The sequence below is a fragment of the Pristiophorus japonicus genome, chromosome 14, assembly GCF_044704955.1.
Source record: "Pristiophorus japonicus isolate sPriJap1 chromosome 14, sPriJap1.hap1, whole genome shotgun sequence".
Taxonomy (NCBI): Eukaryota; Metazoa; Chordata; class Chondrichthyes; family Pristiophoridae; genus Pristiophorus; species Pristiophorus japonicus.
The window spans coordinates 13,422,535-13,447,626 of record NC_091990.1 but is presented as its reverse complement, the minus strand read 5'-3'; the positions used below and the strand labels follow the sequence as shown (position 1 = coordinate 13,447,626).

At 44.6% G+C, this 25,092-nt stretch overlaps 1 protein-coding gene across 14 annotated transcripts in view; it reads left to right on the top strand.

Annotated features, from left to right (window-relative positions):
* ptprub (protein tyrosine phosphatase receptor type Ub) overlaps positions 1-25,092 on the top strand; it is a 1,307,170-nt gene that overhangs the window by 1,269,946 nt on the left and 12,132 nt on the right. For all 14 annotated transcript variants that reach the window (XM_070898914.1, XM_070898921.1, XM_070898913.1 and 11 more), the window contains 2 exons: positions 2,282-2,407; positions 16,511-16,668. In XM_070898914.1, the coding sequence (XP_070755015.1) occupies positions 2,282-2,407; positions 16,511-16,668 (284 nt within the window). The remainder of the gene's footprint in view (positions 1-2,281; positions 2,408-16,510; positions 16,669-25,092) is intronic.

Below are 25,092 nucleotides of genomic sequence, written 5' to 3'. Positions count from 1 at the left end.
CCTTATCCTTAGACTGTGACCCCTGGTTCTGGACTTCTCCAACATTGGGAACATTCTTCCTGCATCTAACCTGTCCAATCCCGTCAGAATTTTATATGCTTCTATGAGATCCCCTCTCATTCTTCTAAACTCCAGTGAATATAAGCCTAGTCGATCCAGTCTTTCTTCATATGTCAGTCCTGCGATCCCAGGAATCAGTCTGGTGAACCTTCGCTGCATTCCCTCAATAGCAAGAATGTCCTTCCTCAGATTAGGAAACCAAAACTGCACACAATACTCAAGATATGGTCTCACCAAGGCCCTGTACAACTGCAGTAAGACCTCCCTGCTCCTATACTCAAATCCTCTCGCTATGAAGGCCAACATGCCATTTGCTTTCTTTACTGCCTGCTGTACCTGCATACCTACTTTCAATGACTGATGTATCATGACACCCAGGTCTCGTTGCACCTCCCCTTTTACTAATCTGTCACCAGTTAGATAATCTGCCTTCCTGTTTTTGCCACCAAAGTGGATAACCTCACATTTATCCACATTATACTGCATCTGCCATGCATTTGCCACTCACCTAACCTGTCCAAGTCACCCTGTAGTCTCTTAGCATCCTCCTCACAGCTCCCACTGCCACCCAGCTTAGTGTCATCTGCAAACTTGGAGATATTATATTCAATTCCTTCGTCTAAATCATTAATTATATATTGTAAATAGCTGGGGTCCCAGCACTGAACCTTGCGGTACCCCCACTAGTCACTACCTGCCATTCTGAAAAGGACCCGTTTATTCCCACTCTTTGCTTCCTGTCTGCCAATCAGTTCTCTATCCATGTCAATACATTACCCCCAATACCATGTGCCTTAATTTTGCACACTCATCTCTTGTGTGGGACCTTGTCAAAAGCCTTTTGGAAGTCCAAATACTCCACATCCACTGGTTCTCCTTTATCCACTCTACTAGTTACATCCTCAAAAAATTCTAGAAGATTTGTCAAGCATGATTTCCCTTTTATAAATCCATGCTGACTTGGACCGATCCTGTCACTGCTTTCCAAATGCGCTGCTATTTCATCTTTAATAATTGATTCCAGCATTTTCCCCACTACCGATGTCAGGCTAACCGGTCTATAATTCTCTTTTCTCTCTCCCTCCTTTTTTTTAAAAGTCCATTTTGTGCACTATTGTAAGGGAGGCAATACCAAATTATTTTAAATAGGTTAAACCTCCCCACCTCCTGTGAAAATAAAAAGCAGAGGAATTAAACAGCATCATGATAATAGCCCGGAATTTGTGGTGGATAATAACAGCAAACGATGCATGTGTGCACATTCTAACTCGGAAATCCTGAAGTTGCAGTCAGTCATTCACTGCTTTGACACTGGCAGCGCAGTGTCCTTCCTCACCACCTCCCCAATAGCCGGCAATCAGGGAAATCAGGGAAACTGATGAAAATTTAGGCTTTTCTACGGTAACATCCCTGTTAAAATCCCTATTAAAAGTTAGACCTTGTTGGAATAGGTGTAATAGGATCGGTTATGGCCCTGAAAACTAATTTTAATTCTGTGGAGTGTTAAATTAATTAAAATTTTTAAGAAACTTTAATTAAAAAATTATGTTTTTAAAAAGTTTGTTCATATTTATTTCCGGTTTACCCTTTCCCCACGTGAGAGGCCCAATCTTTGTTTTGCTCTCTGTAACATTTTAAAAAGTCAGGATAAAATGAGCTTCTTCACTTCCTGGTTCCCTGTCTGTGAGAATTCTGCATTGTGCTTGATGTTTATACAGCTTTTTAATGTCACAACAGCTATGATCTCAACTGCACATCACAAAAGCCAAACATCTCATTACAGAGATTGCGAGATCTTTTGTGGGCAGCTTTCTTTGAGACCTGCATTGAACACCTTTGCTTCACCGCTGACCACAAATTACAGGCCAATATCACACAACTGTTTCCAGGCTCCACAGCTATATTTATTTATTTTATGCTGCAAAATAGGCCACATTTTTAAACCAAAATAGTGCAATCTGATGGGCACTGCTATAATAGTTACAGCCTTTGATTCTGTTACTTTTTAAATAACACAGAAAATGTTAGCAATGTTAGACTTGTCATTATGGTGCAGATATATTACTACCTTAAGGTGCAATAAAACCCATAATTCTGAATATTGCTGTGCTGCAGCATCTAATATAATTTGCCATCCTGACTTGGGAAAAATAAATCTCTTTTTATGTATTTCGTTTATACATTCATCTTGAGCCTTTTTTTCTCTCCGTTCACTATGCAGCCATGCTTACAGTATTGGCCAGAGCAAGGACTTCAGCAGTATGGGCCTGTGCAAGTGGAATTCGTCTCGCGCATGATGGACGAGGAGATTGTCACCCGCTTATTCCGGGTCCAGAATTTATCACGGGTAAGATTCTATGGCAATTGTTTTGGCAGAACAACTAACAGAAATGCCAAATAAAGAAGTTTGCTGGAAAGATTCGGCATCCGTGGAGAGAGAGAGAGAGCGAGAAATAAGAGTTAATGGCCCTGAATTCACGGTCAATATGACTGTGAACTCTTGAGTACGGCATCATACCGACTTTGAAGTTGACCGCAAATTCGGGATTTCCATGCGCTAAATCCCGAACTTGGAATCTGTCAAGCTCCAACTCCACATTGGCTTCGCTGCACGTTTTACCTACCCATTGAAATCAGCGTGCTGGCGAAAAGCTAGGCTAATTGCCCACTTACGCATTAATTACCCTGATAATTTTTGTGGCTGGCATATGAGCCTGTTATATAGCGTAAGGGAAGGACGCGGATGAGAAAATTGTATAATTTTGAGCTGGGTTTATGCTACAGCCCATAAAAAGCATCCCAATCGAGTTTTATGGTTTCAAGGACACGTTCAGTAAAAAGTACTTCAAGACTTTTCAGTGTTTGATTGAATTCTATTAATGTTGAAATCTTGGTTTGTGTGTTAAATATTATTGCTATGATTGTAATTTATTAATGTAATAGCATATCTGGCAGCTAAATTATTTAAAATGCGTTTTTCTTTAATATTTAATAGTCAGCAATTTAAAAGCCAAAGCTTGACATCAAATTGTTTAATATATCAAAATGGATGCGAATCGAAGAAAAATAGTTGAACAATCTTTTGGAAAATGCAGTGGGAATAATAAAAATAAAACAAGGTCGGCTGCTTAGATGGACTTTCTGCAAAGCTTAATGCTTTCTTTGCGGATATTTCTATGTTTTCTGATTGGCTAAGAGTCAGGAAATGAAAGGAGCATCGCCCCATGTGATCCCAGGTTCGCAAACGCACAATGGTGCATCCTTGGACCACTACGCTGTGCACAGCTCTGCAGCGTCTGAAAGCAACTTCACGAAGTGGGGTTCGCATGAGGTAAGTGCGGATTTCGTTCGGATGTCGGTGGCATGCTCCTCAGTAACGCCACCGAACAAAAAAATCAGGGTCGTATTTTCAGATCGATGAATTTTCATCAAGAACTCGATTAAAGGTCGTCGAGCTTAAACGTTCAATCTGTTTCTAACTCCGCAGACGATGTCTGACCTGATGAGTGTTTCCAGCATCTTCTGTTTTTATTTCAAATTTCCAGCATCTGCAGTATTTTGCTTTTGTTTAAGAAAAATGGCACATGCTCTCTGCTGCTCAGGGCTGTGGGTGCTGATTATATTCAAGAAAGTTTCTGGGCACATTGTAATGAATTCAGAACAGGAACCCAGGAGGCAATTAGAATGCTCTGTATTTATTCTATAAATTGAGTACAGTGATTTTTGTATGCCACTGTTCAAATACATCTGTTGCACACATTTTGGCTGAGTTGTTGTGGTAGGCCTCTGTACTCATAATATAGTCCAGGGTTCATTTGCAGCCTGACTCTCCATTGTCTGGGGATCATTGGCAGATTTGCTACTCCATGGGGCTAAATTTCACTCTGGGTGCGGGCGAAAAACGGGCAGTTGAGGATCAGCCACCTAAGAAATAGATAACAGAATCGTGTCAAAATGCATCATCACTTTGTTCATGTGTGCAAGATAAAAGCTCATGGGGTTGGGGGTAATATATTGGCATGGACAGAGGATTGGTTAACAAACAGAAAACAGAGAGTTGGGATAAATGGGTAATTTTCCGGTTGGCAAACGGTGACTAGCGGGATGCCGCAGGGATCAGTGCTGGGTCCTCAACTATTTACAATCTATATTAATGACTTGGATGAAGGGACCGAGTGTAATGCAGTCATGTTTGCTGATGATACAAAGATGGGTGGGAAAGCAAATGGTGAGGAGGACACAAAAAATTTGCAAAGGGATATAGACAGGCTAAGTGAGTGGGCAAAAATTTGGCAGATGCTGTATAATGTGGGAAAATGTGAGGTTATCCACTTTGGCAGAAATAATGGAAAAGTAAATTATAATTTAAATGGAGAAAAATTGCAAAGTGCTGCAGTACAGAGGGATCTGGGGGGTCCTTGTGCATGAAACACAAAACGTTAGTATGCAGGTACCGCAAGTAATCAGGAAGGCAAATGGAATGTTGGCCTTTATTGCAAAGGGATAGAGTATAAAAGCAGAGAAGTCCTGCTACAACTATACATGGTATTGGTGAGACCACAACTGGAGTACTGTGTACAGTTTTGGTCTCCGTATTTAAGGAAGGATATACTTGCATTGGAGGCTGTTCAGAGAAGGTTCACTAGGTTGATTCTGGAGATGAGGGGGTTGACTTATGAGGACAGGTTGAGTAGGTTGGGCGAATACACATTGGAGTTCAGAAGAATGAGAGGTGATCTTATCGAAACATGTAAGATAATGAGGGGGCTCGACAAGGTGGATGCAGAGAGGATATTTCCATTCATAGGGGACATAGTCTTAGAATAAGGGGCCACCCATTTAAAACTGAGATGAGAAATTTCTTCTCTGAGGGTTGTAAATCTATGGAATTCTCTGCCCCAGAATGCTGTGGAGGTTGGGTCATTGAATATATTTAAGGCGGAGATGGACAGATTTTTGAGTAATAAGGGAGTAAATAGTTATGGGGAGCGGGCAGAGAAGTGGAGTTTGTTCCATGATCAGATCAGCCATGATCTTGTTGAAAGGCGGAGCAGGCTCGAGAGGCCAAATGGTCTACTCCTGCTCCTATTTCTTATGTTCTTATTGATGCCAAATCTTCTCCCTCTCCAAACAATAAAAGATTTTGCCAAATAATTTTGTATGCTCCTTTAAAAATTGTGGGGGAACTTGGAGGTGGTAGTGTTCCCATGTGCCTGCTCCCCTTGTCTTTCTAAGTGGTAGAGGTCGTGGGTTTGGGAGGTGCTGCCGAAGAAGCCTTGGCGAGTTGCTGCAGTCCATCTTGTAGATGGTACACATTGCAACCACGGTGCGATTGTGGATGAGATGCCAATCAAACGGACTGCTTTGTCTTAAATGGTGTCGAGCTTCTTGAGTGTTGTTGGAGCAGCACTCATTAAGGCAAGTGGAGTGTATTCCATCACATTCCTGATTTGTGCCTTGCAGATGGCGGAAGGCTTTGAGAGTCAGGAGCTGAGTCATTCATTGCAGAATACACAGCCTCTGACCTGCTTTTGTTGCCACAGTATTTGTGTGCCTGGTTCAGTTAAGTTTCTGGTCAATGGTGACCACCCCAGGATGTTGATGGTGGGGCATTCGGTGCTGATAATGCCATTCAATGTCAAGGGGAGGTGGTTGGACTCTCTCCTGTTGGAGATACTCATTGTCTGGCACTTGTGTGGCGCGCATATTATTTGTCACTTATCAGCCCAAGCCTAATTGTCGTCCAGGTCTTGCTGAATGTGGGAATGAACTGCTTCATTATCTGAGGAAATACAAATGGAACCTGTGCAATCATCAGCGAACATCCCCACTTCTGACCTTATGATGGAACGAAGGTCATTGATGAAGCAGCTGAAGATGGTTGGGCCAAGGACACTGCCCTGAGAAACACCTGCAGTGATGGCCTGGAGCTGAGATGATTGGCCTCCAAAAACCACAACCATCTTCCTGTGTGCTAAGTATGACTCCAGCCAGTGAAGAGTTTTCCTCCCGATTCCCCTTGACTTCTATTTTATTAGGGCTCCTTGATGCCACACTCGGTCAAATTTTGCCTTGATGTCAAAGGCAGTCACTCACACAAAAACAGAAAATGCTGGAAACACTCAGCAGGCCAGGCAGCATCGGTGGAGAGAGAAACAGTTAGCATTTCAGGTCTGAGACCCTTCTTCAGTCACTTTCACCTCGCCTCTCCAATTCAGCTCTTTTGTCCATTTTTGGACCAAGGCTGTAACGAGGTCTGGAGCCATAATATGTACCAGCTGTGTTTATAACTGACCCATTGGTGAAGACCATGATCAGTTGAGTAAGAATAAACAAAGAACTTGCATTTCTATAGTGCTTTTCATGACCTCAGGATGTCCCAAAGTGCTTTACAGCCAATGAAGTACATATGAAATGTAGGAATATATGGAGTACACACTCCATTTGCCAGTAAGCAGTGATCAGCAAATCTGTATTATTGCATCTCAACACCCCCACTATTTACCATTCAGTTGGGCATAAATAAGAAAATTGACTTTTGCAAAGCTAGCTAAATCCTTGAATACTCAAAATAAATTAAAAACTTAAATTAAGAAAGTTCATAACAACACCCCACCCGATGAGTCAAGCAAAATTTGAGTTTTGGGATGTATTTTTTTTGAAATTGTGAAATGGGTGACCTTCATACAAAATCTGAAAAGACTGGTGTCATAATCTGTGAGGATGGAAGGCTGAGGGATAACTCCCACTGTGACACCACCATCTCCATGCTGTTTACTTAGCTTCCACTTCAATCTTTTTTTCATTTATTAAAGTTGACTTGACCTGTTTTTATTTCTTTCATTTTCCTTTATTATCCATTCCCTTGCATTTGTTCGCGAAAGTGACTGTCTGTCACTTCTGTTATTTTCTTATATATATTTTTAGATCGAAGCCTGTCGTGACTTCTTTAATATTTCTTCTTTGAGGTTCTGCTCTTCACATTATTGACTTTATTTCATGAAAGTTATAAAAAATGCTGACTGCTTGCTCCGAAAATCACTTGGTTATTTTAACCGCACTTCACCAGAATATGGGCTTAATGGGTTTGACTTTAAATCCCAAAGTAGCTGTCACTGACTGCAGTGTGCTAGCTTCGGCTGGATTGAGTTTCAATCTGTTCCTTAACTGGACCATGAAATGGAGTGGCACATGTCGGTTCGGAAGGAGCGCTGAACTATGACCAGGAACCAAAGAGGCTCTGATTTGCCAGTATAGGGATTATTTGTGGTGATCGAATTTTATTTTTACCCACCTAGAGGAAGGTATCCAAATCTAATGGTTAATTGTTTAATAGAATATAAATTTGATGCTCCTTTTTCTCCTTTAGATAAAATGGAGGTGAATTTTCTCAATATTTTCAGCATATTGACCGCGTCTAAATGGCGCAACAAATTGTTTTGGTAGGAAAGCCAGGAGGAAATTATTACTGTGCGATTTCTGTCATTAAAATGGTTCTCCTAAGTTCCTTCACGCTTTTAAGGAGCCGCTGTAGAGCCTGATAAATAATGCAGCAACACAAGCTCTGCCTACTTTACACCAATTTCGGGAACAGGTTCGGAAATGAGCACGAGCCTCATTTTAATATTGAAATGATGCCTGCGTTCATTTCAGACATCTGCCATGTCCGCCTAAAAAAATAAAAAGGCACAGCCAAATTTAGCAGTGTCCAGAGCGCGCACACAAAGTAAGGGGAGGGCATTCTCACTGCTAATTTTGTCATAGTCGAGCCCATTTTATATTCATAAATCAGGCACATAGCTTTAAAATTTAGACTCGATGTTCCCCATTTTGGTTCCCTGTTTCTTTGCTAATTATCTTCACCAAAATTACCAAACAAACCTGTTGTTAACTTATTCAACGCTTTCTGAACCTGAATGTGTTATTCCTCATTGTGTGCTGTGTCTCCTGCTACTGATGGTAATGCCACCGCCGCACGTTGCTCCCTCTGATTGCCCCGGCCTGCCGGGAGGGGCGTGAGTCTGGGGCCCATTGGAGGCGGGGGCCCAGGGGCAGCACGAGCCAGCCCACACTGCTATATGTGTACGTGCTCGGTCCGTGCAGCAGAGCTGGTCTCCAGTCGTCTTGGGTAATCCTTGCCACTGGACCAAGACCTGGCTCTGTCAAGCCCGTGTGGTGGCTGGTGTGCAACGGCCACCACACGTTAAAAAAATCCAAGCGCAGGCATCTTCCACCCTTCAGGATGTAGTGCGGGATCTGGAATATTAGGTCCGTCATTGAAACACCTGTGAACTCATTCCTTTTTGGCGTGGAAGCAATTCATCTTCGCTTTGAGGGACTGCCTATGGTGATGATGATGATGATGTGTCCATTGCATAACTATGCACAGAACGGCTTGATGGGTCTTTCATTTGATGACTTAGAGCTCCATTTCTTTACTAGTCATGCAGGCAAAGGGACATAAATAAGGAAGTCAAGTGCTAATGGCCCCGATAGGTGTCTCTACACTGTTAATATTTTTGCTCTGAGCACCAGCTGGTAATACACTTCAATATGATGTTAATGGCATGTGGGCACATACAGATCCTTAACATCCAATTTCAGTGTTGCAACAGAACAACTAGAGATATAACGGTCTCATTTTGAAGATGCTTGCGCTGTAGTGTCATCTACTTTTCTTAAAGGGAAAGGAATGGAATTGGGCTAAAATTTGTTGTTATTGAATTAATTTTCTAAAAGAGCCCCGTCACAGTCTGCTTTATTCCTTCAGTTTTGATTAAAAAATGTAAACAGCTGGTAAGCATAGCTAAGCCCCACTTTCCTTCTTTTGGAAGTGTGGAAGAGGATTCTGAAACGAGTCTGCAGTTGTCAGCTAGAAGACAGTTGCACTACCAGTTGCTTGCATCTTTTGGCTTCTTTCTCTCATAAACTAGGGTACCGATGGCCTTGCAGTTCCTTGCAGGTATAAGAATTTTACTCTGAGTAAACAAACATTTAGAGCTTTCCCGAATAAGCAAACTTGATACTTTATGATCAAATGGTATATGTTCTCATTACAAAGGAGAAAGTTAAATTCTCCAAACACACCCTCAATTCCTCCATCATCTCCAACTACAGTTCACTAAGTTATTCTGCGTGACAGCTAATACTGTACTTTATTAATCCTTATGTGAATGTACTTCTACTAGTGTGTGAATGAAGCTCCTATAAGTTCGTGGAGGTGGGAGTTCGTTGGTGAGGTGGGAGATCGAGGAGCCAGAGGCCTATAAAGGCCCGTGAGCAAGGAATCCGGGGAGTTCGTGGAGGCGGGAGATCAAGGAGCCAGAGACCTATAAAGGCCCGTGAGCGAGGAGTCTGGGGAGTCTGGGGAGGCGGGAGTTCGTTGGTGAGGCGGGAGATCGAGGAGCCAGAGGCCTATAAAGGCCTGTGAGTGAGGAGTTCGTGGAGGCAGGAGTTCGTTGGTGAGACGGGAGATCGAGGAGCCAGAGGCCTATAAAGGCCTGTGAGTGAGGAGTTCGTGGAGGCAGGAGTTCGTTGGTGAGGCCAGCCGGTGCAGCTGCAGCACGGAGGCAAAAAAGAAGTAGAAAGAAATCGAAAGGTGACGTCACAGCCAAGGGGGTAAGTGATTGGTGAGTAGTTTTTCTTTTTCTTTTCTTCATCAGTAAGTAACCTTTTAACATTGTTGTTGCCCAATCAGGTGAATCTAAGGGTTAAGTCATGGCAGGAGAGCTCGGACACATGTTATGCTCCTCCCATACGATGTGGGAAGTCAGGGACGCTTCCGGTGTCCCTGACGACTACGTATGCAGGAAGTGTTATCCGCCTGCAGCTCCTGACGGACCGCATTGCGGCACTGGAGCTGCGGGTGGATGAACTCTGGAGCATCCATGATGCTGAGAGTGATGTGAATAGCACGTTTAGCGAGTTGGTCTTACCGAGGTAAAGGGTCCACAGCCAGGTAGGGAATGGAAGACCAACAGGAAGACCTGTGCAAGGAAGGTAGTGCAGGGATCCCCTGCGGTCATCCCCCTGCAAAACAGATACACCGCTTTGAGTACTGTTGAGGAGGATGACTCATCAGAGAAGAGCTGCAGCAGCCAAGTTCATGGCACCGTGGCTGGCTCTACTGCACAGGACGGCAGGAAAAAGAGTGGGAGAGTGATAGTGATAGGGGATTCAATTGTAAGGGGAATAGATAGACGTTTCTGCGGCCGCATCCGACACTCCAGGATGGTATGTTGTCTCCCTGGTGCAAGGATCAAGGATGACTCGGAGCGGGTGCAGGACATTCTGAAAAAGGAGTGTGAACAGCCAGTTGTCATGGTGTATATAGGTACCAACGATATAGGTAAAAAACGGGATGAGGTCCTACGAGACGAATTTAGGGAGCTAGGAGTTAAATTAAAAAGTAGGACCTCAAAAGTAATAATCTCAGGATTGCTACCACTGCCACCTGCTAGTCAGAGTAGGAATCGCATGATAGCTTAGATGAATACGTGGCTTGAGCAGTGGTGCAGAAGGGAGGGATTCAAATTCCTGAGGCATTGGAACCGGTTCTGGGTGAGGTGGGAGCAGTACAAACCGGACGGTCTGCACCTGGGCAGGACCAGAACCAATGTCCTAGGGGGAGTGTTTGCTAGTGCTGTTGGGGAGGCGTTAAACTAATATGGCAGGGGGATGAGAACCTATGCAGGGAGACAGAGGGAAATAAAATGGAGTCAGAAGCAAAAGATAGAAAGGAGAATAGTAAAAGTGAAGGGCAGAGAAACTCGAGGCAAAAAACAAAAAGGGCCACATTACAGCAAAATTCTAAAGGGGCAAAGTGTGTTAAAAAGACAAGCCTGAAGGCTCTGTGCCTCAATGCGAGGAGTATTCGGAATAATTCGGAATTAACTGCGCAGATAGCAGTTAACGGATATGATGTGATTGGCATCACGGAGACATGGCTCCAGGGTGACCAAGACTGGGAACTCAACATCCAAGGGTATTCAGCATTTAGGAAGAATAGACAGAAAGAAAAAGGAGGTGGGGTGGCGTTGCTGGTTAAAGAGGAAATTAATGCAATTGTAAAGAAGGACATTAACTTGGATGATGTGGAATCGGTATGGGTGGAGCTACGGAATACCAAAGGGCAGAAAACGCTCGTAGGAGTTGTGTACAGGCCACCAAATAGTAGCAGTGAGATTGGGGACAGCATCAAACAAGAAATAAGGGATGTGTGCAATAAAGGTACAGCAGTTATCATGGACGACTTTAATCTACATATTGATCGGGCTAACCAAACTGGTAGCAATGTGGTGGAGGAGGATTTCCTGGAGTGTATTAGGGATGTTTTTCTAGACCAATATATCGAGGAACCAACCAGAGAGCTGGCCATCCCAGACTGGGTGATGTGTAATGAGAAGGGACTAATTAGCAATCTTGATGTGCGAGGCCCCTTGGGGAAGAGTGACCATAATATGGTAGAATTCTTTATTAAGATGGAGAGTGACACAGTTAATTCAGAAACTAGGGTCCTGAACTTAAGGAAAGGTAACTTTGACGGTATGAGGCGCGAATTGGCTAGATTAGACTGGCAAATGATACATAAAGGGTTGACGGTGGATAAGCAATGACAAACCTTTAAAGATGATATGGATGAACTTCAACAATTGTACATCCCTGTCTGGAGTAAAAATAAAACGGGGAAGGTGGCTCAACCGTGGCTAACAAGGGAAATTAAGAATAGTGTTAAATCCAAGGAAGAGGCATATAAATTAGCCAGAAAAAGCAGCAAACCTGAGAACTGGGAGAAATTTAGAATTCAGCAGAGGAGGACAAAGGGTTTAATTAAGAGGGGGAAAATAGAGTACGAGAAGAAGCTTGTTGGGAACATAAAAACTGACTGCAAAAGCTTCTATAGATATGTGAAGAGAAAAAGATTAGTGAAGACAAACGTAGGTCCCTTGCGGTCGGATTCGGGTGAATTTATAATGGGGAACAAAGAAATGGCAGACCAATTGAACAAATACTTTGGTTCTGTCTTCACGAAGGAAGACACAAATAACCTTCCGGATGTACTAGGGGACCGAGGATCTAGTGAGAAGGAGGAACTGAAGGATATTAGGCGGGAAATTGTGTTAGGGAAATTGATGGGATTGAAGGCCGATAAATCCCCGGGGCCTGATAGTCTACATCCCAGAGTACTTAAGAAAGTGGCCCTAGAAATAGTGGATGCATTGGTGATCATTTTCCAACAGTCTTATCAACTCTGGATCAGTTCCTGTGGACTGGAGGGTAGCTAATGTAACACCACTTTAAAAAAAAAAGGAGGGAGAGAGAAAACGGGTAATTATAGACTGGTTAGCCTGACATCAGTAGTGGGGAAAATGTTGGAATCAATCATTAAGGATGAAATAGCAGTGCATTTGGAAAGCAGTGACAGGATTGGTCCAAGTCAGCATGGATTTATGAAAGGGAAATCATGCTTGACAAATCTTCTGGAATTTTTTGAGGATGTAACTCGTAGAGTGGACAAGGGAGAACTAGTGGATGTGATGTATTTGGACTTTCAAAAGGCTTTTGACAAGGTCCCACACAAGAGATTGGTGTGCAAAATCAAAGCACATGGTATTGGGGGTAATGTAATGACAGAGTTAGAGAACTGGTTGGCAAACAGGAAGCGGAGAGTCGGGATAAATGGATCCTTTTCAGAATGGCAGGCACTGACTAGTGGAGTGCCGGAGGGCTCAGTACTGGGACCCCAGCTCTTTACAATATACATTCATGATTTAGATGATGGAATTGAGTGTAATATCTTCAAGTTTGCAGATGACACTAAACTGGGTGGTGGTGTGAGCTGTGAGGAGGACACCAAGTGGCTGCAGGGTGGCTTGGACAGGTTAGGCGAGTGGGCAAATACTTGGCAGATGCAGTATAATGTGGATAAATGTGAGGTTATCCACTTTGGGGGCAAAAACACGAAGGCAGAATATTATCTGAATGGTGGCAGATTAGGAAAAGGGGAGGTGCAGCGAGACCTGGGAGTCATGGTTCATCAGTCATTGAAAATTGGCATGCAGGTACAGCAGGCGGTGAAGAAGGCAAATGGTATGTTGGCCTTCATAGCTAGGGGATTTGAGTATAGGAGCAGGGAAGTCTTACTGCAGTTGTACAGGGCCTTGGTGAGGCCTCACCTGGAATATTGTGTTCAGTTTTGGTCTCCTAATCTGAGGAAGGATGTTCTTGCTATTGAGGGAGTGCAGTGAAGGTTCACCAGACTGATTCCAGGGATGGCTGGACTGACATATGAGGAGAGACTGGGCCTTTATACACTGGAGTTTAGAAGGATGAGAGGGGATCTCATAGAAACATATAAGAACTGAAGGGACTGGACAGGTTAAATGCGGGAAGAATGTTCCCGATGTTGTGGAAGTCCAGAACCAGGGGTCACAGTCTTTAGGATAAGGGGCAGGCCATTTAGGACTGAGATGAGAAGAAACTTCTTCACTCAGAAAGTTGTTAACCTGTGGAATTCCCTGCCGCAGAGAGTTGTTGATGCCAGTTCATTGGATATATTCAAACGGGAATTAGGTATGGCCCTTACGGCTAAAGGGATCAAGGGGTATGGAGAGAAAGCAGGAAAGGGATACTGAAGGAATGATCAGCCATGATCTAATTGAATGGTGGTGCAGGCTCGAAGGGCCGAATGGCCTACTCCTGCACCTATTTTCTATGTTTCTATAAGTAAAGTCCATCTTACAATGACAAAAGAAACCAATTTTAAAAATACAGCATGGATATGAAAAATGCAGTGCAATTCAATACTTTTTCAGTGTCGTGATTCAAACCAACATATAATAACGTAGAAATGAAACCACCATAATCACTAATATTGCCATTTTAAACTAGAATGTTGTAGAATTTGTCTGCAGTGTTCTTCATCATGTCTGAGCATTAAAATATATGGATGTATATACGATCATTATAGTTCATTCTGTTTGGTAATACAGACCACTAATCTTGCCCAACTCTAGTACAGTGCAACCTATTGAATCCACGCTCATGTCATCTTCCATTCAAGTATATTTACAGTTGGTCTAATAATTCTGTCTTTTGTTACTTTCTGCTTTATTCTCTATATATCTTTTCATTTAACTACTTTCCCTTCTCGCACTCTCCCTTTGGTGAATTTCAAGTCTTTTCACACAACCGCCTTCATTTTACCCTCGGTATACTTTCACCTGAATGGGCCAAAAATTGCAGTCGGAGTTGGACCACCAGAGAATGCCTCCGACCTGCAAAAGAATTACGATCCTATCTGCTGGCAGCGAGGTTACAAGGCAAGGGCAGCAAAATGGCTCACTGATCCCAGGGACACAGGCGATGCGGAAGTGTACCTGGAATCATGTGGGCCTGGTCCTTCAATCACAAAGCAGAATTCCATTTTAATCATTTCCAAAGGGAATCCCGTAATCATAGAAACAAAGAACGGTTACAGCTCCGAAGGAGGCCATTCAGTCCGTCGAGCCCGTGCACTCTGCTAGTTCTACTCCCCCGCCCGTTCCTTCAGGTGCTTATCCAATTCCTTTTGAAAGCCACGATTGAATCTGCCTCCACCACCCTTTCAGGCAGTGCATTCCAGATCCTAACCACTCACTGCGTAAAAAAGTCTTTACTCTTTTCGCCTTTGGTTCTTCTGCCAATCACCTTAAATCTGTGTCCTCTGGTTCTCAACACTTCCACTAATGGGAACAGTTTCTATCTACTCTGTTTAGATTCTTTGTGATTTTGAACACCTCTATCAACTCTCCTCTCAAATTTCTCTGCTCTAAGGAGAACAACCCCAGCAGGAATCTATAAACCAGTTAGCCTAACATCTGCCATTGGGAAACTGCTGAAGTCCATTATTAAGGAAGTAGTAGCAGGACATTTAGAAAACCACAATACAATGAACCAGAGTTAGCATGGTTTTATGAAAGAGAAATCATGTTTGACAAATTTGCTTCAATTCTTTGAGAATGTAACAAGCAGGGTGGATAAAGGGGAACCAGTCGATGTAGTGTATTTCGATTTCCAGAAGACATTTGAAATAGTGCCACATAAAAGGTTTCTGCACAAGATAAGAGCTCATGGGGTTGGGGGTAAGAAAGATGATTGGTAACAGAAAACAGAGAGTCAGGAAAAATGGGTCATTTTCAGGTTGGCAAACTAACTAGTGGGCTGCCACAGGGATCGGTGCTAGGGCCTCAACTATTTACAATCTATATTAATGACTTGGATGAAGGGACCGAGTGTAATTTAGCCAAATTTGCTGATGATACAAAGATAGGTGGGAAAGCAAGTTGTGAAAAGGATACAACAAATCTGCAAAAGGATATAGATAGATTAAGTGAAATTCTTCAGCAATCAGTCTACAAGGACAGAACTAAAAGATTGCACTGAAGGATCATTTCAAAGACCCTGTCAGCAGAATGAAGCAAAACAAACAAAACATTATTAGAACACAATCTAACTTTGTAGCTGTTGGACAGGAAAAGCAGAAAAGTATTTTAAAATAAAATCACAAATTAAACAGCTTGGCTCTTGTAACAGAGGAACTCAAAACTCAACTGGGATTTTGTTTCGAAAAGCATCTTGTGATGGTTATCGTGTATAAGTGACTAAACTCTACTGTACAGATGAATGGAGTTGGACTGCAATATCAGAAAGGGTTGACATTCCTTGTTTTAATAAGCGCTCTCTTTGTTTTTTCCCCCAACAAAAAATATAGATGTTACTACACATTTCATTTGTGGTAAATCTTGTTTTGAACAAAATGATAATTTAGTCGCAGAAATAAAAAAAAATGTCCGTCAAGTGCATCTGAATTCCTGTCACACTGAGAGTACCACTCCAGGCTGTAATCAGAAAGATTAGAGAGAGAAAGACAGTTGAGGAAAGAGAACAAACAGAGATTTCAAGCAATCACAAAGACGAGGGTCAATTCTATCTGGGTTTACTTCCAAAGCATCAACCCGTCTGATACTGCAATGCAATTCTATGCAACAGTAATAGAGGCCAAGAAAAAGGGAAAATTCAGCATGTGGTTCTGCTAGGTCAGTCGCTTGTACTGCTTGCCTGCTTCCCAGAGGACTGATGAGACGGAGCTACTGCTAGCTCTTGGGAATATAGGAAGATTAGAAACATAGCAGTTGCTCCTTGTACTGCCAACAGGAGAATCATACAGTGGAACTTAATCATATATTCATAAATTTCTCCAAAACAATTTAAAATTCACTCCATGCAGATCCCAACCCCCAGCTATGTTTTGTGAATCTCAAACTTCTTGCGCTTTGAAATCTATTGACTAAATCAACCTGATATAGAGCAATATTTCAGCTTCTATAACATGCGCTTAATTACAGCTTGAGGTTAAATTGAAAACTATAAACTATAATTCTTTTAATACTAATTATTCATGTTGTCTTAGTTACAGGAAGGTCAACTGATAGTGCAACATTTCCAATACCTCCGATGGTCTGCATACAGGGAGATACCTGAATCCAAGAAATCATTCCTAAATTTGCTGAGGCAAGTTGAAAAATGGCAGGCAGAATGCGGAGAAGGACGAGCGATAGTTCACTGCTTGTGAGTAATTTAACCACATCCTCTGTTTCTCATGTGTTTTAAATGGGGTGATTCAGCAGGTTACGTGTTTGACATGGGTGAGTCTGTTACAGGTTTGACATGGGTTAACCCTGCAGATTTACTGGTGGAGCACCAGACATTCAACCAAAAGACCAAAACTCACCTGGTATTCAAACTCTCACTACAGTTCTCAGGTGGACCAGTGGCAAGAGGGAGGGGAAGGATCAAGACTAGTGCTGCTCTTTTACCTGTAGAGATATACTTGTTGGTTAATAATAGTTCGGTTAACAAAGGCTTTTGGACAATATTTTGATTTGGATCATCTTGTATTCCTCTTGATGTAAGCCAGCAGCAACAGCGAAGGACTTAAAAAGAATAAATTGAGATAGCTTCCCTTTATTAAATAGAGATCCTTGATAATGTGCAATGTTTGCACATGAGGTAGATTTATGGCAAGGTACCTTGGAAAATCTGCACTACGCTGTCACTTTTAATATAAGGAAGCTCTAGTAAGTAAAGCCTCTTTTGAAAAACTAGGCCGGAATTTTTTGGGGTCCATGGGGATGTGATCGGAGGCGGGCTGAGTGGAAAATTTGAAAAAAGTCGGAGTGGGTCGGGAACCCACCGTCATCTCGACCCCGCGGGCAACGTACTTCAAATCATTATAGGCTTGTTGTCGGACACTTAAGACCCTTTTCTCCCCTACATTTCAAATTTCCCTGCATAGCCACGGGATTCACGCAGCTCGGGAACCACGTCTATCAATCTGAGGCAGGCGTGTAGTGGCCATTGCTCCAGCTGATTACTTGACAGCTTCAAATGTATTATAAAAGCTCCGACCTCACAGCTGATCACTTTCCTCAGGCAGAAGCTGTTGCTGACTACATTGCCAGCACAAATGTAACTTTCTGCAGGCTGCAAGTGTTTCCTGCAAAGTTTCCATCCAGTATCACCTCATTGGTAGAACCTCTATCACCATTGACAGATTGCTTCTGTCAACTTTATTGCCATCTATTCCATCAGCATGGGTGCCGTTTATACTGTCCAACCTTGGTCCTCAGAATCAGACCACAACGAACAACAGTAGCACCACCAATCTTCTCCGCAACCACCTGATGCTACACAAGACAGAGGGCATCAGCATCTGAGTACATTGCTGCCCAGGAGGCCAGGGATGGCCTCATCATGTCCAGATTTACTTAACTTTACACTGTACACCCATATGGCTGCCACATGCTGCGCCAGGTTGGCACACCCCACGGCAACACCATAAAGGATTTCCACAATAACCAAGACATTCCTTTCACACTGACCACCATGGCTGGAGGTACCGTGACATATCACCATTCACTGCAACTCGCTTAAGCCACTTCCAAAGGGGCACAAAAATGTGTCCAATATGGGAAAGTGGTGAAAGAGGTGCTCGCCCTGTGGCTTCAGTCGAGGTAGAGGCAGCCTGCTCACTTCCCTGCTGCGACTGCTTAGACATGCTTGACAGACATCCTCCGGGTTTTGGAGCCTGTGATGGCCCCGCAGGGGCAGACTCGGCCATCGCGATCTGTGGATCCATCTGGGTTCTGACTGAGGGGGTGGCAAAGGGGGAGAGGTATAAGCACTTTGAGAGGAGCCCACACTACCCTTTCCCCTCTCTGTCATCCCTCTCATGGGCCACCCACACTTCCCTGCTAGCAAGGAGCTGAGGAACACCTTGCTACACATCAGTGGGGCCATGAGGACCCATGTCTACAGACATCCTAGACAGGTCTATGAGCTTTTGTCACCTATACTCCATAGATAGCCATCTATTCTCCATTGATAGCCATCTCCAAAGAGATCATGTGCTCCTGTGAGTGGCACATGAGCTGCTCCACGCAGTTGACCATCCTATCTATGGAAGAGCCTACAGTCACCATTGCCTGCGACACAGTGGTGCTCATGTTCGAGCTGGACTCCTCTGAACATTTGCAGAAATCCCACTCGCAAAACCTGTCAGAGCCTCCTGCATATCTTCCTGCACCTCCTAGATCATCCTCTTTCTCGATGGTCCCCGAGGCTCAGCGTCTGCATGTAGCTGAGCAGAGCTGGAAGCATCCTGCGCCCTCCAACGACGAGTCTCCACTGCTGTCCCTCTCTCCACCATCTGCTCTTGCTCACTTGTGACTTGTGATGGATCCGCTGACAACACTACTCGATCTCGCGTGGGACCCACCGAGGTGTGCATCTCTGCGCTGGTGCTGGGTGCGCTCATTTCTGGTGACGCTATGCCCTCAGAGACTGGAAGCTTCTCTGAGAAGGAGTCTTCCTCTTCCTCCTGGATAGTGGAGGGGGGGGGGGTCTCTTGATGGACCTGTGGGAAAGTAAAGAGATGAGTTAGATATGCCATATGAAGAATGAGTACACATACCATAATGCACATGATGACCATTCAGTGGCTGATGACATCAATCCCCATATGAGTGACTGATGTATGCCGTGTAATTCTGTCATAAGGTTGCAAAGAAGTTCTCCTCTCTGTCTCCCACCTTCGGCTGCTCGGCCACTCCCAATGCTTCCAGCGCAGCCTCCTCTGCTGTTGTTAGGGTGGCAAATGATGCAGGCCCATCTCCAATGCTCACCCTCTCTCTCTTATTGTGCGCTCTCTTCTGCAAGGAGAGAAAGAAGACAAGGTTGAATGAGGTTGAAAACTTGAAAGTACAGTGAACAGTGAGGAGGAGAGTGATAGACTTCAGGAAGACACAGACAGGCTAATGAAATGGGCGGACACGTGGCAGATGAAATTTAATGCAGAAAAGTGTGATGTGATACATTTTGGTAGAAAGAACAAGGAGAGGCAATATAAACTAACGGGTGCATGAACAAAGAGATCTGGGGGTATGTGTGCACAAATCATTGAAGGTGGCAGGGCAGGTTGAGAAAGCGGTTAAAAAGGCTTGCGATATCCAGGGCTTCATGAATAGAGGTATAAGTACAAAAGTGTGGAAATTATGATGAACCTGTGTAAAACACTGGTTCAGCCCCAACTGGAGTACTGTGTCCAATTCTGGGCACCACACTTTGGGAAGGATGCGAAGGCCTTTGAGAAGGTGCAGAAAAGATTTACGAGAATTATTCCAGGAATGAAGGACTTCAGTTACGTAGATAGACTGGAGAAGCTGGAGTTGTTCTCCTTGGAGCAGAGAAGATTGAGAGGAGATTTGAGAGAGGTATTCAAAATCATGAGCGGTCTGGACAGAGTAGATGGGAAGAAACTGTTCCCATTGGCAGAATGGTCGAGAACCAAAGGGCACAGATTTAAGGTGATTGGCAAAAGAACCAAAGGCGAAATAAGAAAAAAACCTTTTTACACAACGAGTGGTTAGGATCTGGAATGCATTGCCTGAAAGTGTGGTGGGGGCAGACTCAATCATGGTTTTCAAAAGGAAGTTGGATATCACTTGAATGAAAAAAATTTGCAGGGCTACAGGGAAAGGACAGGAAAGTGGGATTAGCAGAGGTGCTCTTGCAGAGAGCCAGCTTGGGCTCGACGAGCCAAATAGCTTTCTTCTATGCTGTAACCATTCTATGGGCCCAAGTTTCGGGCAGCACCTAGAACAGCGCAGCCCCGACCTGGACACCCGTTTTTCACGCCCGAAAGTGCGCCTAAAAAATACCTGCAGATTCTCCGGCTCGCTGCAGTTCGTGTGCACGAGCTGTGGGGGACGGAGCCAGGTCCCTGCGCTGAAATCAGTGCCGGGACCTCTGCACATGCGCGCTACAGTGGGCGCGCGTGTGCAGTAGCTCCAGGCGCCCGAAACTGTGTGGGAGGGGCCCCGAAGCACGCAGCCCCTAGCCCTGGCCGAATGGCCTCACTGGGGCTGCGAGGATCAGGCTGCACCTCCCTCGTCCAGCTCCTGCTCTGGCTCCAGCTGGCTCTCTCAACCCCCCAACACCCCCCCCCCCCTCAGCTCCCGCTCCAACCCCCCCCGGACCCCCCCCCCCCCACAGCTGCTGCTCCCCCAGCTCCCGATCTGACCCCAACCCCCGCTCCTGCTTCGCTCCCCCCTCAGCTCCCCCCCCGGACCCACCCCCCCAAGCCCCCGCTCCGCTGCCCCCCCAGCTCCCAATCTGACCCCACCCCCCGCTCCCGCTTCGCTCCCCCCCCCGGACCCCACCGCCCCCCACAGCTCCCGCTCCCCCCGGCCACCTACCTTTAACTCCTTCGGTGGGGCCCGCCCATCCGGCATCTTGCTGGGGGTGGGCCCCGCCAGAAGTCTTGAGCCCGGCTTCTTCACATCAGCCGGGCCCGTTCAGTCTCCTACCTCTCCCTCTCCCTCTCTCTCTCTCTCTCTCCGCCTCTCTCCCCCTCTCCCTCCCCCTCCATCCGTCTGTCCCTCCCTCTCCCCCTCCGTCCGTCCCTCTCCTCCCTCCCTCCCTCTCTCTCCCTCCCTCCCCTCCCTTTCCTCTCCTCTCCTCTCCCCTCCCTCTCCTCTCGCTCTCCCCCCCCCCCCCCCTCCCCTACCCCCCCCCCCCTCCCCTCCCCCCTCCTCGCCGTCAGAAACACATAGACACTGACAGACAGAGAGTGAGAGAGAGAAACACAGACAGACAGACAGAGAGACACACTGGGGGGGGGCCCTCCCAGCATGCTGTTGGAGGGCTCCCGGTGCTGCAGTCGGTGAGTAGAAAATGTTTTATTGATTGATTTTTTTAATTTATTTATTTTTTGATTGATTTATTGGTTGATTTATTGATGTATTTATCATTATTGATGATGGCTCTTTATTTGTAAAACTGAAGTGTTTAATGTTTGTAAACTTCCCTTTAAACCCCCCCCCCCCCCCACCCGCCATTCCCTACGCCTGATTTGTAACCTACACCTGATTTTCTAAGTGTAGGCAAGGTTTTTCTGAGCATACAAAAATCTACACTTACTCCATTCTAAGTTAGTTTGGAGTAAGTTTTCACTGCCTAAACTTTCAAAACGGGCGTAAGTGGCCGGACTCGCCCCCTTTTGAAAAAAAAATCTGTTCCATACTGAAACTGTTCTAACTGACTAGAACTGGAGCAAACTAAATGCTGAGAATTGCAATTTCTAAGATACTCCATTCTAAACCAGTTGCTCCAAAAAAACAGAAGCAACTCACGCCGAAACTTGGGCCCAATGATTCTATATAAAAACCAGCACTCCATTAGCCTATTTGATTATCTTCTGTATCTGTTCATGACATTTTAATGATCTATGTATCTGGACCCCTAAGTCTCTTTGAACATCCACTGTTTTTAGCTTTTCACCATTTAGAAAGTACCCTGTTCTATCCTTTTTAGGTCCAAAGTGGATGACCTCACATTTGCTTACATTGAAATCCATCTCCCACAGTTTTGCCCATTCATAGAAACATAGAAAATAGATGCAGGAGTAGGCCATTCGGCCCTTCAAGCCTGCATCACCATTCAATAAGATCATGGCTGATCAGTCACCTCAATTCCTCTTTCCTGCTTTCTCTCCATACCCCTTGATCCCTTTAGCTGTAAGGGCCATATCTAACTCCCTCTTGAATATATCCAATGAACTGGCATCAACAACTGTCTGCGGTAGGGAATTCCACAAGTTAACAACTCTCTGAGTGAAGAAGTTTCTCCTCATCTCAGTTCTAAATGGCTTACCCCTTATCCTTAGACTATGTCCCCTGGTTCTGGACTTCCCCAACATCGGGAATATTCTTCTTGCATCTAACCTGTCCAGTCCTGTCAGAATTTTATATGTTTCTATGAGATCCCCTCTCATCCTTCTAAACTCCAGTGAATACAGGCCCAGTCGATTCAGTCTCTCCACATATGTCAGTCCTGCCATCCCGGGAACAGATTCATCCAATCTATCAATATCCCTTTGTAATGTTATGCTTTCACCAGCACGTACATGATGGGCTGAATGGCCTCCTTCTGTGTCGTAATTTTTCTATGATTTATACTGCCAACAATGCCACCCATCTTTGTGTGTTATTGGCAAATTTGGATATATGACTTTCTATGCCATCTCTAAATCGTTAATAAATAAAGGCGATGTAAGAAAAAACTTTTTCACGCAGCAAGTGGCTGGGATCTGGAATGTACTGCCTGAAAGGGTGGTGGAGGCAGTACATGGCGAGTTTGGTTTCTAGTTTCACACTCCCCATGGAACTTAAGGCATGGGGAGTGTGAAACTTATCTTTCAAAAGGGAGTTGGATAAGTATCTGAAGGAAAAACATTTGGAGGGCTACGGGGAAAGGACAAAGAAATGGTTCTAGCTGAGAGTCGGCACAGGCTCAACATGCCGAATGGCCGCCTTCTGAGCTGTAACCATTCTATGATTCTATGAACGATGGAATGAGTGTAAGAAATGGATGGGTTACATCTTTAGAGGGAGACTATGATGGATTGGGATGGCAATGCCAAGTGGCCTCTGGTGTGTTGTTAGTTGGTATGATGAGGGTGAGGGGTGGCGAGTAAGATGGGGATGTGATAATGTAAATAGAGAGAGAGGGATGGGTGGACGTGCAAGGTATGTTGGTGTGAGTAAGGATGTGCAGGTGTAGGTTTGGGAAGGCAGAGTGATCAAGATGTGATGAGAGACAACAAGAGGATGAAGTTGAGTGTGATTTTGCACTAACCTTTCCAGATCTAATGAGATCATTGAAACTTTTGCGGCACTGGGCCCAGGTTCTCCTGAACACATTCCTGCTGTTGACCTCCTCTGCAATTTGGAGCTAGGCTCTTTTTGTCTCCTGGGGAGGTCTCCTCTGCTCATTGGAAGGGAAGAGGACATCCCTGCGTGCTGTGACTCTCTCCACAAGCATATGCAAGGGAGTCATCGGAGAACCTGAGTGCAGCCCTCTGCCTCTGTGCATCCATCCCTCCAACTATTTGGAGCAATTAAAACCTCCAGTGTGTTGCCTGCACATTCCTAGATGAACCTTTAAATGCAATGTGGTTGTAATTTACCAAAATTCCCTGGATTCTGGGTAGGTCCCAGCAGATTGGAAAGCTGCAAATGTAATGCCCCTATTTAAAAAAGGAGGCAGACAAAGTGCAGGAAACTATAGACCAGTTAGCCTAACATCTGTGGTTGGGAAAATGTTGGAGTCCATTATGAAAGAAGCAGTAGCAGGACATTTGGAAAAGCAAAATTCGGTCAGGCAGAATCAGCATGGATTTATGGGGAAGTCATGTTTGACAAATTTGCTGATATTCTTTGAGGATGTACTGAACAGGGTGGATAAAGGGGAACCAGTGGATGTGGTGTATTTGGACTTCCAGAAGGCATTTGACAAGATGCCACATAAAAGTGTATTGCACAAGATAAAAAAATCACGGGCTTGGGGGTAATATATTAGCATGGATAGAGGATTGGCTAACTAACAGAAAACAGAGAGTCGGGATAAATGGTTCATTCTCGGGTTGGCAATCTGTAACTAGTGGGGTGCCTCAGGGATCAGTGCTGGGACTCCAACTATTTACAATCTACATTAACGACTTGGAAGAAGGGACCGAGTGTAACGTAGCCAAGTTTGCTGACGATACAAAGATGGGAGGAAAAACAATGTACGAAGAGGACACAAAAAATCTGCAAAAGGACATAGAAAAGCTAAGTGAGTGGGTAAAAATTTGGCAGATGGAGTATAATGTTGGAAACTTTGGCAGAAAAAAATCAAAGAGCAAGTTATTATTTAAATGGAGAAAGATTGCAAAGTGCTGCAGTACAGCGGGACCTGGGGGTACTTGTGCATTAAACACAAAATGTTAGTATGCAGGTACAGCAAGTGTTCAGGAAGGCCAATGGAATCTTGGCCTTTATTGCAAAGGCGATGGAATATAAAAGCAGGGAAGTCTTGCTACAGTTATCCAGGGGATTGGTGAGGCCACACCTGGAATACTGCGTGCAGTTTTGATTTCCATATTTACGAAAGGATATACTTGCTTTGGAGGCAATTTAGAGAAGGTTCACTAGGTTGATTCCGGAGATGAGGGGGTTGACTTTTGAGGAAAGGTTGAGTAGGTTGGGCCTCTACTCATTGGAATTCATAAGAATGAAAGGTCATCTTATCGAAACGTATAAGATTATGAGGGGGCTTGCAGAGAGGATGTTTCCACTGACAGGGAAGACTAGAACTAGAGGGCATAATCTTAGAATAAGGGGCCGCCCATTTAAAACTGAAATGAGGAGAAATTTCTTCTCTGAGGGTTGTAAATCTGTGGAATTCGCTGTCTCAGAGAGCTGTGGAAGCTGGGACATTGAATAAACTTAAGACAGAAATCGACAGTTTCTTAAATGATAAGGGAATAAGGGGTTATGGAGAGCGGGCATGGAAATGGATCTGAGTCCATGATCGGAACAGCCATGAGTGCTGTTGAGGGGGATGACTCATCAGGAGAGGGCAGCAGCAGCCAAGTTCATGGCACCGTGGCTG